At 39.7% G+C, this 17536-nt stretch overlaps 1 protein-coding gene across 1 annotated transcript in view; it reads left to right on the plus strand.

Annotated features, from left to right (window-relative positions):
* The window catches only part of NAXD (NAD(P)HX dehydratase), a 47044-nt gene that overhangs the window by 8634 nt on the left and 20874 nt on the right, over nucleotides 1-17536 (plus strand). Inside the window, exons 5-6 of the mRNA XM_009276057.2 lie at nucleotides 314-402; nucleotides 10999-11107. Coding sequence (XP_009274332.1) covers nucleotides 314-402; nucleotides 10999-11107 — 198 coding nt within the window. The remainder of the gene's footprint in view (nucleotides 1-313; nucleotides 403-10998; nucleotides 11108-17536) is intronic.

Genomic DNA, 17536 nt, shown 5'->3' on the forward strand with positions numbered 1-17536 from the left:
GTATGTGTGACATTTTAGTCTTTGCTCATCTGCAAATGAGAAGCATTTCTCAAGTGAGTAAAGGTTCAAGATCTGTGTTTTCAGTCATCTTATCGATGAGAAGCAGAAAAAAATTATATTGGAAGTTAGATATAAAAAAATTTCTCCAAAACATTGCATGGTTGTCTAAGCCAAAATAGAAAAAATAATGAAGTTTGCTTTAACTACTGAGAAGTAAGAATTCAGGTGAATTATTCACTGAGTAAACTTTGGAATGATAAAGTTATTATTAAGTATAAATTTGATAATTCTCTTTGCAAATTTTCTTTTTTAGGGTGCAGATTTATCCCATGTGTTTTGTACCAAAGATGCAGCAACAGTAATCAAATCATATAGTCCAGAGCTGATTGTTCATCCAGTTCTGTAAGTGACTTACCTTTTGTTTAAATGAGCAAGTCAGGATTACCAGTTTGAACGTTTCAGTCTGACAGTTGATTAGTTTGCATTATTTCTTTTTCTGAGTTACAGGATGGGTGAGCTGGAGATTACAAAAACTCCTGGGTTTGTCCTTTCATCACAGTTAGATATTTAATATAGAACAAGCAGTTGTGATTTTTTTTTTCATTACTATCAAAGTACAGTTTTTTAAAAAGCAAAGATCTTGCTTTCTGCTACTTGCTGACATGTGTTCTGTGATTGTAATGCGTTTAACTGTGAACAGTAGCAAAATCCAGAACTAAGAATCACTACAAGTCAGCATTTTAGAGTCTGTGTTTGAAAGGCAAATAGAGTATGTTCTCTTGCTTCTTCAGTCCTAGTAGTATTTAACAGTAGTGTATCTTTTTTCCTCTCACTGCTGTGTATATAGTCATTTATGCAAAATTACGCAAGAGAGATGCTGATTCTCATTTTTCTCATAAGTATGTTGCATTAGATACACGCCTGTTCCTGGGAATAAATGGATGTTCTAAAATGATCTAAAATATAGGCTTTATTAACAAGAAGATGAAAAGTTTAATAAGCAACTGTCCTAATTGGGAAAATCAGTGTGTGCTTCCCTGAATTTGTGTGCTGAAATATGTTACTGATTGGTGAACTTCTACAGGATAAATTGTTTCAATTGGGTGTTATGATGGTTTACAATGAGCACTGCGAATGAGAATTAAGATGTGTGCCTTAGGTATATGTCCCTGAGCTTAGCTTGCACCAGTGCATGTCAAAGTCTGTTGGTGTACATCGCAAAGCTGTGATTAAGCTAGAAAAAGCATAATTTAAAATCGTGTTTGTCAGATATTGCTGTCAGGAAGGATTTATGACAGTAGAGATATTTCGGTGTCCGAGAAGAAGAATATGATCTCCCTTATGGGGACACCTGAGGTTGGAAGCCATAAGTTTATTACATTCTAAGGGTGGGTTTCATTCCTGTCGGTGTAGAGAGAGGTGCTTAGAAAGAAGTCAGTTAAACAGACAGATACCAAGGTTGTGTTTTGTTGCTGGGGTTCCCTCCCCCACCCCCCAAGATAGAAGAAACCCATGACTTTGTGGATTTTAGACAGGGAAAAAATGATGTTTGAAAGCAAGGGGAAGATACGAGGGTAAGGTTTTTATCAGTCTGACTGCATTAGCCTCTAAAATCCAAAAGGCACATTTTCAGTTGATGTTCTGTCTGGTCTCACATGATAACAAATGAGATGGAGAGTCTTAATGGCAATATTAGCTTGTAACTTAGGTTGTCTTGGTGGATGACACTTGGGATACAGCATATGGTTGTCTTGTATGGGAAGGGGTTGACCTTGCCCTGGGAGAAGCATTTTTCGTATACGCAGGGTTCTTGATGTCTTGATGAAAAGGTTAATAGGAGAAACAGAAACAGCATAGAGAAAAAGGGAGGTCACAGTGTGTAAACAGTAAAATTTCTGTTCGTGGAAGACCAGGTTGTGCCTACTAAATAAGGGGGGTTTTCATATATCTAGATATAGATATATATTTATACACAGATTTTTAAGTGTCTACCAAAAAAAGATACATATTTATACACAGATTTTTTAAGTGTCTTCTGTGGAATTCAGATCTCAATGAAAACTCTGATCTTTCTATTCGCAAAGAGAGCTTTTGATTTTAAACTTCAGCTCTGTCTATAAATTCCTCCAGATGTACAAAGTACAGTGAATCTAGAAATCTTCATATCCATATAGCTTTAAGCCTGAAACTCAATGTTTAATACTTTTATTACAACTCTGATTAATTTCACCCAGACAGCTGGCTAATTGCATGAAGCAATGGATCTGTAAATATTGTTTATATGACATTCAAAATGAAGAAATGAAAAAATGCAAATATCAGAATGTTGAGATTTTGCTTGTTAAATTTTCTCATATTTTTATCTCTTCTGCTTCATTTGAGGAAAAGAGAAAACAGTCTTTTCTGGTTAGAAAGGAAAAAAATCTTGACTGACTCTATTGAGCCCAGGTTTTATTCAAATTTACACAAACAGCCTATTTTTCTCGTAAGGTCCTTTATCTTCAGTGTCACACTTTTCATATGATCTTTTATATGTTGTGGAGCTGTTCGAGTTCTGCAGGCACGGCTGGCCGCTCTTGATTCAGAGCCTGATCTCTTAAACAGTCTTTGTACTTTCTCCCGGGCTGCACTTCACGCATGGAAGAACCTCCGGGTAAAACCCACCGAGCAGCTACGTCATTGTTTTCTTTTGTGTCTCTCCTTAAAACTTTGCTTTGTTATGATTTCTCCATGACCCTTCAGAGTAACTAGGTAGCCGTTGTACCACTCTCTTATTATGCTAATCATAATTATGGCCCCGTGTACTCCTCAATTCACTGTTTGAACAGCTTGGCATTTCGCCAGGGTTCAGCTGCCATTTTGTACTGCCAGGAGTCTGACATTTTATCATCTCCTCTGTGACTTGGCTGCCGCTACCTTTCCCTACTGCCTTCACATCACAGGGGATCACCTCAAGGGAAGAACGTGCTCTATTTTGCTGCTGCCCCCTGAATGCGAGGGCTCTTCTGGCTCGTTAGAGCTGCTGTCGCGGACCTTTGATGGCATGCCTAGCGAAGGTATATGAGAGCTAGAAGTTGCACTGTTGCGTTTCAGGTCCTTGTCAAATGTCTGTCACTTCAAGGATGCGAGGAATGTTATGTGAGAAAGATTGAATAGGATTGCAGAAGGAGGGTTATGAAAACGGGCATCCATCTTGCAGCATTGCCAGGGCAGTTCCATGTGGCCCCCAGCTGCAGACCATCCCGGGATTCCTTTTGGTGTAACATCCCGTGCTGGGGACACCCGTAATGCAACTTTCTCTGTGTTTTTTGTCTCATGACTTCATTCCCTGTTCCTGTGAGCGAAGGTAAGAGAGCTGGGACTGCATGTGGCAGCCTGGGATCTGGAAAGACAAAGCTTCAACACCTGGCTCTGTGCGTCCTCACCACCTGAGCTGAATAATGATAGCTGAGTGTCTAGGGGCCATGAAGAGTCAGTATTACCAATAGTAGCTTTTCCTTTTTATTCAGGGATTCTGTCAAATGCATTACGGCCCTTTCCACGACGACTTGGTATTAATGAAAGTATTAATTAAAAACTGACCAGCTAACCAGTTCAATATTTTTGCTGACTGACTTTTTGCTTTCCTGTGGAGAAGTGAAAAGTGTGTATTGCAGAAGTTGGGGTCTTTTGAATAGTGGAGTATACCGAGTCTTGGTCACAGCTGCCTTGCTCTTGTCACCACTACCCCCAGTTTGTGCTACATTTTTCTGTTTTCTCAGCTAGCATGCTCCTACTGTAAACTCTACACAAATACAGACAATTTTTCTCAGCTAACGTGCTTCTACTGTAAACTCTACACAAATACAGACAAGATAAAACTTAGCTTTTGTATTTTATTAAGTTTTATTGCAGGCGTTTTCTGTGTGGGTTTCTGATGTGTACATACTTTCTTGCATTAATTTTGGGAACTTTCTAGAGAACAGTTTTTAGGGGCTTTTTTTATATTCCTCATGTTAATTCCTGGCTCAGGTCAGGTTGAATAGACTTCTTCGGTACTTGTGTTGGCTTAGCTTATCCTGTCTTGATAGGCAAGTGATCACAGAGTTAAATGAGCTATAGGAACCCAGCTGGTTATATTTTAAAAGGAGAGAGAATAAATCTGTTGTGTTAGATTCCCCTCTTGCAAGGACTTTTTCATAATCTTACAGAGTTTTTCTTTCTCTGTAGGCCAGGAAGGATCGAGATACTGCTGAGTTGCCCACTTGTAACCTAGCTGTCGGACAATTTGTAAAGTCAATAGTCAGTATACTCCTTGATCTCCGGAGTTTTATCAGAGAAGCAGAATGAGATGTCAGGTCATTAATTTCTTGTGGTCCTGAAGAAGTCATGTAATTTTTCCATTATCTCAAAAAAAGTCACCCTTGAACTAGGTATGGATTTAGAACTAAAACCTTCCGCCCAGCTGGTTGTATCTATGGGTCTGTATAGATGAGGAAGGATTGCCAGAATTACTGAAAGTCTTATAGTTAATCGCAGAGTTCAAGTTTTGGTTTGGATTTTGAAAAATATGATTCTTTTCAGTTTGAAATAAAAGTAACTGGGCAGAAAACTCTCATGAGGCTGGCCTGTGTGTTGAGGCCAGTTACCGTTAATGAAGCAGCTTAGCTTAGATCAGGGTTGCTGGGACGTATCTTACCTGGTTTTACTGGCTTTTGTCTATGTTTTGATGATTCGAAAAAATCATGAAAGTGAATCATGGGTAGCGAGCTCCTGATAAGTTACTTGAGCACTTTTAACCAGTGCCAAGTCTCTTAAAGAAAGCCCAGGAACAATCTTAAGATTTTTGGCCCTTTCTAATTCATTATGTGGAGCGGAGATTCATTATGTGGGAGAAAGCTCATACCTTTTAGTTGTGTTAGCTAAAGATAGCTATTAAACGCTTCTGTGTAAGGTGGGACTAACCACTCTTCTGAATCAGTTGCTGGAAGAAGTGCAAGAATTCTTGTCACGAGGGGAAGTCAAGGAGAAAGCAGATTGCTCCGATTACCAAAAAGATGCCTCCCATGTGACTTGGCTGCTGGATCGCTATTATACCTGCAGAGAAGATGCAAGCATAAACTTTGTGATCTTTCTCCCAAACCTCATTTAGACAGCAGCCTACCTAGGAATTACATAAGAAAGTTTTTGGGTTTTTTTTTCCTAAGTACTTAGGGAGCGATAAAGGTCAGTTTGTGTCTGCTGACTCAGGGAAGTATACTTAAACTGTTTCTAATCCTGTCGTGCAGTGCCATGGGCAAAACTTGCTTATGGACCTGCTTCCTGTGTGTCCAGCTTTCTTGGCAAAAAGCTGTGGCTTCTTTGCTGTATGCTGCAGAGTGAATAAAAGACGGGAAGTGTATTCATCCCATGCTGTAGTCCCTTTCCTCCCTGTTGTTGCAGAGGTCCTTGTCCCAGGTGATACTAACAGAGGTTTTCCCACCTCCTCAAAATGCAAGAAGTAGCCAAAGATTTTTGGCATCACTGCGGGGAGTGCCATTCCTTTGCTGCTTTTTGATATGTCAGAAAAGAGATGTATACATGTGTAGGAGCGTTTTACTCCAGTTAGGTCCTGGCCAAATTCATCCTTCTGAACACTTGCTATACTGCTGTGATTTGACACCAGGATTAGATTTCTTTGGTATTTAATCTTTATTGAGTTTGAGTAAAGGAAGGCATGTCTGGGATTTGCTTTTGCTATTTTTTTTTTTTTAAGGCTTTTAGGGTCTCATTCTTATTTTTCCAGCTGACAATCAGCAAAACAGATATTTAGACTGAGACTTGTTCTGTCTTCTCATGTGTCCACAGCTGATTTGAAGTACTCTAGCCTTCTGGGTAGTGATTCAACTATCATCTGTGCCTTAAGAGTTGAATGTAAACTAGAGAGGGATACCAATGTGATAAAAGCTTTTCACTTTATCGGTTTTAACATTTAAAAAAAAAAAAAGTGCATTAGTTTTTCTAGGGACGTTTTAAGCCTTTTTCATTCTGGGGGAAATTACATTGTCATCAACTTCATTCTGTCACTTCTGAAGTCACAGGTTTTGGTTGATTGCAGTCCGTTTGGAAGAATATTTGACAGATTCTACTTATCAAGTCAGTTAACAGGAAGTATTAATAGGTCAGGACCACTTCCATGAACTCTGAAAATATGAAATCAAGACATTTGGTTATTAAACTTTTTTGGGGGATTGTCGTAACACACATTGGTAATGTGATTGAGATCAAAACATACTACTACTGCTTTGAAGATCTGGATATATTTAAATGCAGGTTGTAAAACGATTGTGTTGATACCTGTGGTATTGTTACAAGGCTGGATAAGGTTGACCTTGAGTGCTGTTGTCATGTCTGTGTGAGAAATCTCAGAAAACAGAGTCAAGCAATAGCTGTTTCTCCTTTGGGGCTCTTTCTCACAGGATGTGAGAGGCTCTGCATAAGAAAAGTGACCCCATTTGCATAATGTGCTTGGGTTCATTATTAAAAAGGTGGTTGTTGGCTCTGATGCCTGTAGTGTGTTGAGAACACTCCTGCCCAATGCCTAGTGAAACAGAAGATCGGATAGCTAAATGAGAGTCTTTGGTGTCCTAGTAGCAGCTGTGGAATACATTTTGGGTTTTGACATCATTGTTATGATATGAAAAATATGATATGGTAAATATGGCATTTTTTTCTAAATGCATACCTCAATAGGTCATTCACACTCTTGCTACCTTGAAGGTAGAATATGGAGCGAGTAAAAACTGTGGTATCTGTGTATTTAGAGCAGTCTCTTGCTATGAACCTGTGACACCAGCGCTTCTCCTGGCTGATGGGTGGCTGTTCTTGCTGCTGTGTTGTCAATGTTCAGACGAAGCCTACCACGTTCACTTCTGGTGTCTAAATTAACATGTTCGGTGACTGAAAAGCAACACTTGATCTGAATAGTATTCAATCCCTCTCTCATTAGGGTCTTTGTTTTTCCTTCATTTTCTTCCCCATCATTTAATCAGATTGTAGCAGGAAAATAACTATTGTCTACCCAGCATTTGCAGATTAAGAACTATATAAGGATCTTTCAACAGCCTGGTAGGTGAACATGACCATTTTGTCTTCTAAAATTTTGGGGCTATTTTAATATACTAATCTTAATTTACTAAATATATCTCTTTTTGGTCTCTAATTGCATCCAGCCAACTTCATGCCACTGTGTTGTCACTGGGATTTGCTCTACCTGATTGAGGTGCTTGGTCAGAGACCCATGAGCTGATAATGGGATCAATGAGCTTTTCTAGAATAAGTTGTTATTTCCAGTTCTGTTCGTGGGGCTGAAAAATGCTGCTTCAAGCCTTTGGGCTTCTGCAAATTTGGAGTTAATTTACAAGAATGATGATTTAAACATTGACAAATACAGCTACTCTTGGAATATAGAACTAGTTTAATTTCAAGCTCAAACATTTTTGCACTGTTTGGTTTTGCTTTTAATTCCTTTGACCTAACCTTTCCAGAATAATCTCTCTTCCTATCTTATTTACCCAGTTTCCAATAATGACCTCACCCAAGGTTTACCACAATAGTTAGTAATTAGCTTTCTGAGATAACTGCTTAAATTCTAGAGCTACGCATTATGCCCCGTCTTTTGCTCTTTTGATGTACTATATAACATGACAGGATCTAGATGTCAGCAGGTCTAACGTTTGATTCACATTAATATAATTACCTGCAGTGCTTGGACAAACAAAACCGAAACTCTTTCATCCTCAGATCAGAGACTTTTCCCCATCTTTGAAGATAAGACTCTAGGTTGGCTTTTGAAACTGCCCACTTAAAGTGGCTTTGTCTGAGTTTACGTAACAGACTTTTTTGCAACGGTACATTTTAATCGATTTGGAGTTGCCTCAGTCACACCAAGTGTGCACAGATAATGAGCAGAATTTGAAAAATACACTCTCCAGCGAGGAGCCGTATAGTTGATCAGGTGACAGCAGTCTTGCTTGTGTCCCATGTCCTTCTCTAGCAGGAGGCCCCACTGATGGGCGTTTTGTGACGTCCAAGCCACATCTCTGATTACTAAGGTGGTTCCAGCTCTGCCTAAAACACATGTGAAAAGCTGCGGTCCCGCTGCCTCCTGTCTGCGCTGTCATTCATGCTTATCTACTATTTCCGTAGCTCCTGGTTACACCTATGCTGACTTCAGTTCACATTTTCTTGTTTCAGTGTAAAATTTGACAAGGCTGCACCTTATCACCGTTGTTCCTTTCCCTCCTCTAGAAAGCAACGATACTAACTGTCATTCATCCTGAATGAGGAAAGCTGCTGTGTTTAGAGCTTTCTGTGATAATTTAAAGCTATTGCCTTTGAATAAAATGCAGTGTACAGCAAAATTTTCTTTTTTGGGCGGGCTGGAGAGGGGAGTTGCGTTTCAGGTCCTAACTGTCGAGTGTCCTCCCCCTCTGGACAGTGACCAGCCTAGAATAGACTTTCAAGCAGATGGCACCTGTCAAATATCTGTTACAAGTTGCTCTGGAAGATGTTTAGAAACTGTGGGTGATCTTAGGGCAGTAGCCACCATCTTTTTTTCAGGCTCTTTTGTTGTTTTTGGAAAGGTTATTACATCAAGCTTCCACCAAGATGAAGATATACAGAACTGTGTTTTATGTCAATTTTTGTTGTGTGATAGTGAAATACAGAAGAGTCCTGAAGAGCAAAAAGCTTGACTGAAAGTTAGCTGATTTTGCAATGTAATAGTCATTATCACCATTTTAAATCTCTTGGCCCTTCGTATGCCTTGGGTTGCTTCTTGATGTGAAGTTGCAAAGAAGTTATGTGAACGTAATGTTTGTAAAATGCTTTGAAGATGAAAAGCTCTACAGTAGGTTTTTATTATTACCAGAGGCAAAGTGAGCAGCAGTGGCTTAATGTTGGACTGTTCATTTCCCAAGAGATGGCTTTGTTTTGAAGAGTGCACATTATCAATTGGGTTGGAGACAAAATTATCTTATTTCAATCCTGAATATAAATAAATCGGCAAACTTTCTACCTTGAGATTATTTGCATGAGATATTTGTAAAAGAGCAGAGCAGTTATGGTACTATGGCTCTGTTCTTAGCTTGCATTTAATAGAACATTTATTCAATGTATTTGGCTTCTACTATCCAAAGGTATTTTGAATCCAATCCATTCAAACATCTTTACATATATATCGAGAGAGAGCAGTATTCTTATATCTATATGTCATATAGATATATATGAGATATTTATTTGAGAAATATATATATTTGAGATATGTATTGCTTCTAGAGATAAAATCAGATTCAGCATGTAAATAAAAAAGTGGTCTGCATTCAGAAACGGTGACATTTTATTAGAGTTTGGTTCATAGACAGTTTTTCACGTGTTCAACCTACCACATATAAAAGAACTGGCTTTTTTTTAATAGTGCTTTAAATATTTCTTGAATCATTTTTATTTCCAGCCTGTATCTACATCATAAACTGATAGGTGGTTGAACAGGGACAAAAAAAAAAAAGTGAGCTGTTTGGCAATTCTCAAGCTACTACTGTTTCCTTGTGAGTTAGAGGAGAAGGGAGGGAGCTGCATCGTTCAAATGGGAATTCAACTTCAGCTTGCTGAGTGGGGGACTGCTTCAGGGACACCGATGTCCTCACGTGGTTCGTTGTCTCCCTTGCCCTTGCAGCGGGTCATCGCTTCCACCCAGCAGCCTTGTTTTGACAGAGCTGTTTTGTGGTGTCAGCACAGGGCACCTTTGGGGAGCTGGCGCTGCTGCAGCCGGGGATTTCTGAAGCAGCTATTGTCGGTGGAGGGGCCGCTGGGCCACGGCCAGGCACGAGGCACTGCATCCCTGAGGCCTTGAGCGGGCTGCCTCGCTCGGTGCAGCTGCAAAAGCTTTGGGCTCCTGCCTGACACTTGCAGAAATCGTTGTGGAATTTGCTGATTCTGCCAGACGCGAACTAAACACTTGTTCCCAAGTGGTGTGTCCCATCAGTACAGCTGTTGGTTATGAAAAACATGCAAGGGCTTTCATCCGTAATAATAAAGCTTTGTTGAAGTATTGCAAGCTCAAAATATTCTGAGTAATACTATCAAACAGTACCTCCTTGCTTAGCCTATAGGGAGCTTTATGTCCCTATGCTTCAGTTAAAACGTTCATTTATTGTTATCAGTTATGTCAGAGGTGGGGAGGGAGGGGGGCTAAATTTTCCCTCCGTACTGTCAGTAAGGATTAACTGACATTGTCGGTTAGTGCTTTCAAAATATTCTGACCTATTTACACAACAAAACTGATCAGAACAAAATAAACGGTTCTGTATTGCTGTATTGTGGCAGCTATATTTGGCAGTGGATTTTCTCATCATTTTTCCAATGTAGACAAAACTTGAATGCTACAGGAATCTTAAGCATTATAAGCAGATAATACCCTTACTGAAGAGCTTGATTCTCCTGTTGCCTTTTGGGGAAAGGGGACAGTTTGGCCGTAATTCAGTTGGAACAAATGCTTGTGAAGCAACTGACAAAAAAGTGTATGAGTAGATTTATCATTTTGCCGTGCAGGGTAATAAATAATTGCATCATTTCCAGCAAGCTGCAGTATATACCTGCGAGATGGTGGATCTCTCTCCAAGGTGTAATCTCTACAAAGAAGCATTAAATAGGGAATTGTGACAGACTGTAAGAATTGTTGGTTTCCTGCTTGGGTTTTGTTTTTTTATTTTGTAACAACCATAGTAGATGCTTGCAATTACCTCCTCATTTTTATGTGGTATCCCCTAAGGAATGAATCGAGAGAAATGTTTCATTTTAGCTATTTGGACAACCATTCCATATTTCCTGGGTCACAGACTTTTTGGTAGTTTGGAGGATAAAATTGCCTGACACTCAAGATAGGAAATATCTCTTTCTATCTTGCATCTTCAACTCAGATTCTGAGGATACTAAAATTAAGCCTTTTTAAACTTGTCTTTTTTTCCCAATTCCATTTAGTGATAGTCCTAATGCTGTCCATGAGGTGGAAAAGTGGTTACCACGACTGCACTCAGTTGTCATAGGACCTGGCTTAGGTAGAGATGAAGTTCTACTTGAGAACGCTAAGGTAATGTGTATACTGATACTGTATTCTGTGTCTTTATGTTGTATTTTATTAACCAATTTCCTATCTTTTATGTGATTACACAAATGTTTTTGATAGGGTTACTAAACAACAAATTTAATAAAATATTGCTGACTAAAATTACAGTTGTTAGTCATGGCCTTCATTATTAAACTGTAAGCATCACTCTGAATTTTAGGCACCCATATGGTTGTTTTGATTTGCTATTGTTTTGATTGTGAAAGTTGCTAATTCAGAAATAGATGTTGTCATCTCTAGATAAAGGGCTCTGTGTTTTCTTAGGTGCAAAGCACCTGTACTGTAAGAACATAAATAGGAAGTTGAGTTCCTAATTTTCAGAACCATATTTGACAACTCATATCAGGAGAGGTACCAAAGAACAGGGACTGTGTCCCCTTGCAATAAGAAATGATACTCTTAATTATAAAATGTTACAGATTTCTACTCTGGATAAAGAGGTAATCCTATTTTCTGTCAAGCCTTAGTGGAGAGCTGAAAACAGGAGCTCAGATAGTTCTGTACTCTAAATAATATGTACTTACACCATCTTCCAGATGATGTCTTATATTACTGTCAACACATCTATGTATGTTTAAAATATATCTTTCAGTCTAATGTCAGTCTAATTTTGTACAATTTTAATTTTTTTTTTCCTGAGAAGTATTACTGAATTAATAGTCGTATTAACAAGTGGAATTAATAAAATTTACAGAAATGTTGACAGTTACACAGTGAAATTGCAAAACGGGAGGCAAGAGACTGGAGACCACACTATCCAAGTAGTTTAGAATACCTTGAGAGCTATGGAGCATGGTTTTGCTAGGCTTTTGTTAGAGATTGGAGCTCTTTACTTCTTTAATTCTCCTTCTGCTTCCAAAAAATGTTTGTTTTATCATACAGAGGTGCAAAACTAATAAAGGGCATGGATTCAGAAAGAAAGAAAAAAGAAATTTATTACAGCTGATCAAGAAATCAAATTCTATTCTGAATGAATATTCTTTTTTGAAAACATTTTTTCAGAATTCTTTTTACAGAAAAAATTTTGGGCAATGATTTTTCTTTTTTTCTTTGTTTTTAAAAAATAAGTTTTTTTCTAAAGGAGAACAACTTTAAACAAAAGAAAATAAGAATTCATTTAGCATATCTATCATAAGCTTCTTTTATATCAGAATTACATCTGGGTTTTATAAATATCTGTCAATGTGCTTATCTGTATTAGAGAAGTATCTGGAAGATTCCTTGATTGTATTTTTGTTTTTTTTCATCATTGCTAAAAATAATTTTGCTTTCTTAGTGAATTACAAGCATACTTTTACTTCAGCCTGGCTGTCCTGTGTGAACTAGCTTAAAGTTAAAGAAACAAACCCAGCCAATGAAGACAAGGCGTTTGGAAGTTCCTTCATGCTGAAATCTCAGGCCACGTTCATATGAGCTGTGGATCTGACCTTATTAATTTCAAGTCACATTAAAGCTCAAGTTCTTTGTCTTCACTGTAATTATGTAAGTGTTCATTAGTTACCCAGTGTTGTTTTTTAACATGTAATTGGGGACAAGTGAACCCTAGTTGCCTGCCTGAGGAAGAGTGGTGCTTCTCTGTGTTGAGGAAAGGCTGAGTCTCCCTCTTGCTTCAGCATCGAATTTTAAGCTTTGTATCACTCTTCACCTTCAAGAAAAAAAGCAAGTGATGATAGCGTTGCTATTTTAAACTTTTATAGGAGGCTGGCTTGGTATATAATTTTCTGTTTTCCCTTTAAGCTAACCTCAGCATGCTGTCGTATGAATACAGGCCTGAGATGTAGATTAGTGTCTGCTTTCTGGTCACGGTTTCGTATCAGAGTGGCAGTGACGATGGGAGAACTTCCCCTCTTCCTCCTCTGCCCCATTAAAGTGCTGAGGCATAGTGGTCTGTCATCTCTCTGATGCTGTTCTTATGCCAGTTCTTGTCAGTATTGTGCCAGCACATTGCCAATAAATGTGCTTGTCCAAACAGTCCTGTGTTTGGGCTGCTTCTCTCTTCTGAGCATTGAGAAATTAAGATACTGATGCAGTAACCTGCAATTTCTGGTATACGGCCTATGGACAGTGTTTTATTGTGGAATAGCCCGAGTACTTGTTGACTGGATGGTGCATCTTCTCTCTCCATGCCAGAGAACACTTTGCTTCCTCAGCATCTTTACTATATTGCCTGCCTCCCTCATGCTTAATGCCTGCAGCGTGTACACTGTGGCATTTCAGCTCCTTTCAACAGTCTGATGGAAAAGAAACACCTTGTGATCAGTTTCCTTTGATTTTTTTCTTTTTTTAATTTTATTTTTATTGAGAGCGTAGTGGTACTCTTTGAATACATACTTATTGGCTTCCTGTAATTGCCTGGTTTTTGGTTGTAATTCCATTTGCAAGTCCTGTTACAAGAAGCCACTCTAAAAGTTATATCCCTCTCTCCTATGCCACTTGTGTGGGTCTGTGCCAAAACCCTGACATGCTGTTCCTCCGTTGCCTGGGTGAGGGCTGATGCTCTGTCAGAGCTTTCTAGTCACAGGTTTGCAGGAGCTGCAGCTTCAGAAAAATCTCTTAAAGAGAGCATTTGTTGTGTCCTAATAGCTGTGCAGCTGGATCCCATGCAGATGTGGCAATCGTAGTCTTGGACTGGTTAGACCCTCCAACTCTGGAGGAAATAAGCAGTCCAGGCTATTTCTCCTCAAGGGGAAGGAACAAAAACCCGTTTCTGCTTCACTTCTCAGCTCTGGAGTATGCAGGTTGAAGTGTCTCTACTCCCCATTCTACTTCAGTCTTCCAAAATGCTGTTGCCACATTGGGTGTGGAGCTTGGAGACCACAGCCAGCTTCTTTATAGGCAACACCAGGCCATCCATTCTTCCCTTTCAGTGTCCGTGATTGATTCTGGCCAGAGATGACAGTACCGTTACCTCCCCAAGTTCACCACAGTTGGTATGCAGCTGGTGGTGGTTTAGACTCGGTTGAGAAAGAGTTCAGCTGCCACACAGAAGTAAGGCCAAGGTCCCTATAACTGTTCTCTGTCAGTGCTTAGAGGCAGCATATTTCCAAAGCTATTGGCTGTTCTCCTTTTTTATACAGCAGAATATTATGTCTCTATCATATCTCCCCACCACAGCGTTCTTCATTCAGCTGTTTCAGGGATGTTTGTATTTCTGGTCCTACTCCGATCTGATTTTTCTTGTAGCCTGAGGCTTGGAAGTAGGAATTCCCACCTGTACCATCAAGAGCTGTTCCTTAGGTTTGTGAGAGAACCAAGTTCCTCTCCTGCAGGATGATGAGTGCAGCTCCTGAGAGGACTTTGGAAAGAAAATTCTATTCCTTGCATAGCCCTCTGGGAGAAGAGACGATGCTGTCTAATGCTGCAGGATGTTCTGCATTCTGCTGCTGCCCAGCAGTTAGGCAGTTACAGGCTTAGCTATGTCCTTTATCAGTTTCCAGCCTCTTGTCATCTCCTTTCTCCTATTCCTTCTGGCATGAATATGATGTTCCTGTCAAATTTTCTGCTTCTGAGTTTGGTGAATCTTTAATGAGTACATTACTGGCTTTGTGGTCAAATGGACTGATACAGAATTGTTGGTGGAATAGTAGTTACTGTCAGGATCGGGTAGAGAAAAGCATTCATCCTTATGAATAGCCCTATCCTTAACTGAAGTAGGACTTTGACATTGGAATCGTCTTTGCTTGTCACTGGGTTCCTTGCCTCTCTCCCTGAAGTGGTAGCACCGAATCCTGGACTCTGCCACTCCAGTCTTGCTGTGTTCTGTTTTGCAGCAGGAAAGTTAGATTGCTGTTTTCAGCAGAGCATGCTTGCTTCCCTCCTGTAAGAGAGGTAATGATTAATAGCAAGAATGGCTCTGTGTAATGCAGAGTACATGGTAAAATCGACTGGGTTCTCGGACTGCATACTTGTTCCTCTTGCTCAATTCTCAGTCTTTGTTTTAGCTCCAAGAAAATGTCCTGTATACCAGCCTGGGTTCTTCTTTTGGCTGAGGCCCTGCCTAGGTGCCGTTTCTGTCCATTGCTGTTGCTTTTTCTCTCCCCCCAACCCCCTCACCCTGCAAACACTACCCTCGGCCAGTCGTTTGCCCTTAAAGATCTCTGCTATCTGTTGAGATATAAATTTCAGAAATCACATTTTCCACCCCTAGTGACATCATCTTAAGGTTGCATGGAAATGTCTTGGCTGTAGTTAACATCTAGCAAAGCGTGGAAGAGGTTTGGGCCATTGTTGTGGATCACCTCCATCGAGTGTGCTCAGAGACAGCCCATTTGAAGTGTTCTCTTTCAGATGGATTCTGAGTTCCACCTCAGCTGAGGTATCAACCTTGCTGTGTTTCTTTTTGGTTAGTTGGATTAATTTCCCCCCTTCAAGCCTCATGCCTTCAGGATTTAGGCAACACTTCACAGCCTTAATAAATTGTGAGAACGGGACCAGGTGCTTCAGTACACTATCTGTACTAGTTTTCGCAAGCTCAAAAGGGTTACAGAATACAGAGCCATCTTTTGTTGTCATAGTGGTCCATTAAAGCTAAATCTGCCGCTGTGAGCCTTGAGAAGCATTTTTCTCTTGATATCTGAGCAGCCCCCCGGGTTCTGTTTGTACCAAGTATAAGACACCTGAGAAGCATCCCAGGCTAATGCTGCAGTTGATAGATGAAGTAGTATTGTCTGTGGTACCTACAACCATATATGAACATGAACAACAGGATGTGTTAACTCTTTGGAATCACTGCTCATGTCAACTCAAGTTAGCAGAAGAATTATTTACCAGAAACTTGATTCTTCAATGTGTGTCGTGCATTTGTTTCCTGCCCTGCTTATGCCCTCTGGAAGGTCCTCTGGAGGTTCTTGCTGTGGGCATTCAGCAGTTCATAGGGAACTGAAGTAGCAGCGAGAACATGCCACTTTCTGTTCTCAGCCTTCAGTTAGGAGGAGGTGAGATGGATGGGATCTTGTGCCTGTGATACTGCAGAGGCAAAAACCAGAGGGCATGTATGCACATCACACAACTTCTTTACTGAAAGAGTGGTTAAGCATTGGAACAAGCTGCCCAGGGAAGTGGCTGAGTCACCATCCCTGGAAGAATTTAAAGGACGTGTAGATGAGGCGCTTAGGGACATGATTTAGTGGGCATGGTGGTGTTGCGTTGACAGTTGGACTCGATGATCTTAGAGGTCTTTTCCAACCTTAATGATTCTATGATCCACTGTGAGAATGTGTGTGTAAACTGTATTTCTCTCAGCCCTCACCCAGCCTCAAAGATGGATGCATATACCACAAGTAGTATCCCGTGAAAAACTACTCTTTTACTAGCCAAGTCTCATTGCTTTCAAACAGCCCGATGAGAGTCAGAATTTGTGGACGTCTTCCCCTAAGATGAGGCAGTTTCTGGGATAAGATGCAGTTCTTTTTCTGTGATGGTGGTACTGGTGCGGATAAAGCTTAGGAACACCAGCTCTAGGCAGAGAGATCCTCTTGGTTACGCTAAGAACTATTGCTGCTTGTGCTAAGAACTGTTAGTATTCCGTGGCTTCCTCGCAAATGTCTTGATTAGAAAAACAGTGTTTGAAAATATGCTAACAGGACCTTAAGTACAGGTTTATGCAGCTTGCAAGCAGAATTTATTTTCTATTATATGTAATGGATCTTGATGAAAGTCATTCACAGTGCAGTGGGATGTTTATTTGCTTTCTGTGTGCAGGCTTATATTGTTGTTTAACTTGATTTTGATACTTGAAAGCATTTGTAAGCAAAATGCTGGAATTGGATACCTTTTCAATTCTTTCTGAGCATCATTCAGCTAGAAACCCTAAAAAGAAATTGGCAGTGATAAATTCCAGAGTTCATTTTAAGTTTATGTTTATTTTTTTATTTTTAGACAAAATGCCAACAGCTGACCATGAATATCTTAAGCCAAATCTAACATTAACATAATCAACCATAAATTGGAAATCTTGCAGTTTGCTTTGTGAGTGCAAATGTTCAGTGCATGAGACAGCATGAGAAAGTGCATTAGTGCTTTTATTTATTCTGGTTTAGGTTTTTTTACTTTGGATTGGAGTAAACAGGATTATTGCTTAAACTGGATTTGGCTGTGTTTAGGGATGGAAGTGTATAAATGTAGCTTCTCAAGTGGTATCTGGTTGATCATGAATTTGGGGGGGATAGCTAAAAAGGAGTGCTCTTTTTTTGCGTAGCTAGGACAGTATTTCAGAGGCTTTTGCTTTGTGTTCTTGTGTTCCTTCTGTTCAGGCATTACTTTCAATTATGTCACTTTAAGAATTTAGCATATGACTGAGGCAGATATTAAGAAACTGTTAGCTGCAGTTTTCTTCCAAGTTTGACAGCAAGTGATCTACTTTGAATTCAAAGAGGGAATCTACAAGTGAATAAA

This window comes from Aptenodytes forsteri, unplaced genomic scaffold, assembly GCF_000699145.1.
Source record: "Aptenodytes forsteri isolate BGI_AS27 unplaced genomic scaffold, ASM69914v1 Scaffold96, whole genome shotgun sequence".
Lineage (NCBI taxonomy): Eukaryota > Metazoa > Chordata > Aves > Sphenisciformes > Spheniscidae > Aptenodytes > Aptenodytes forsteri.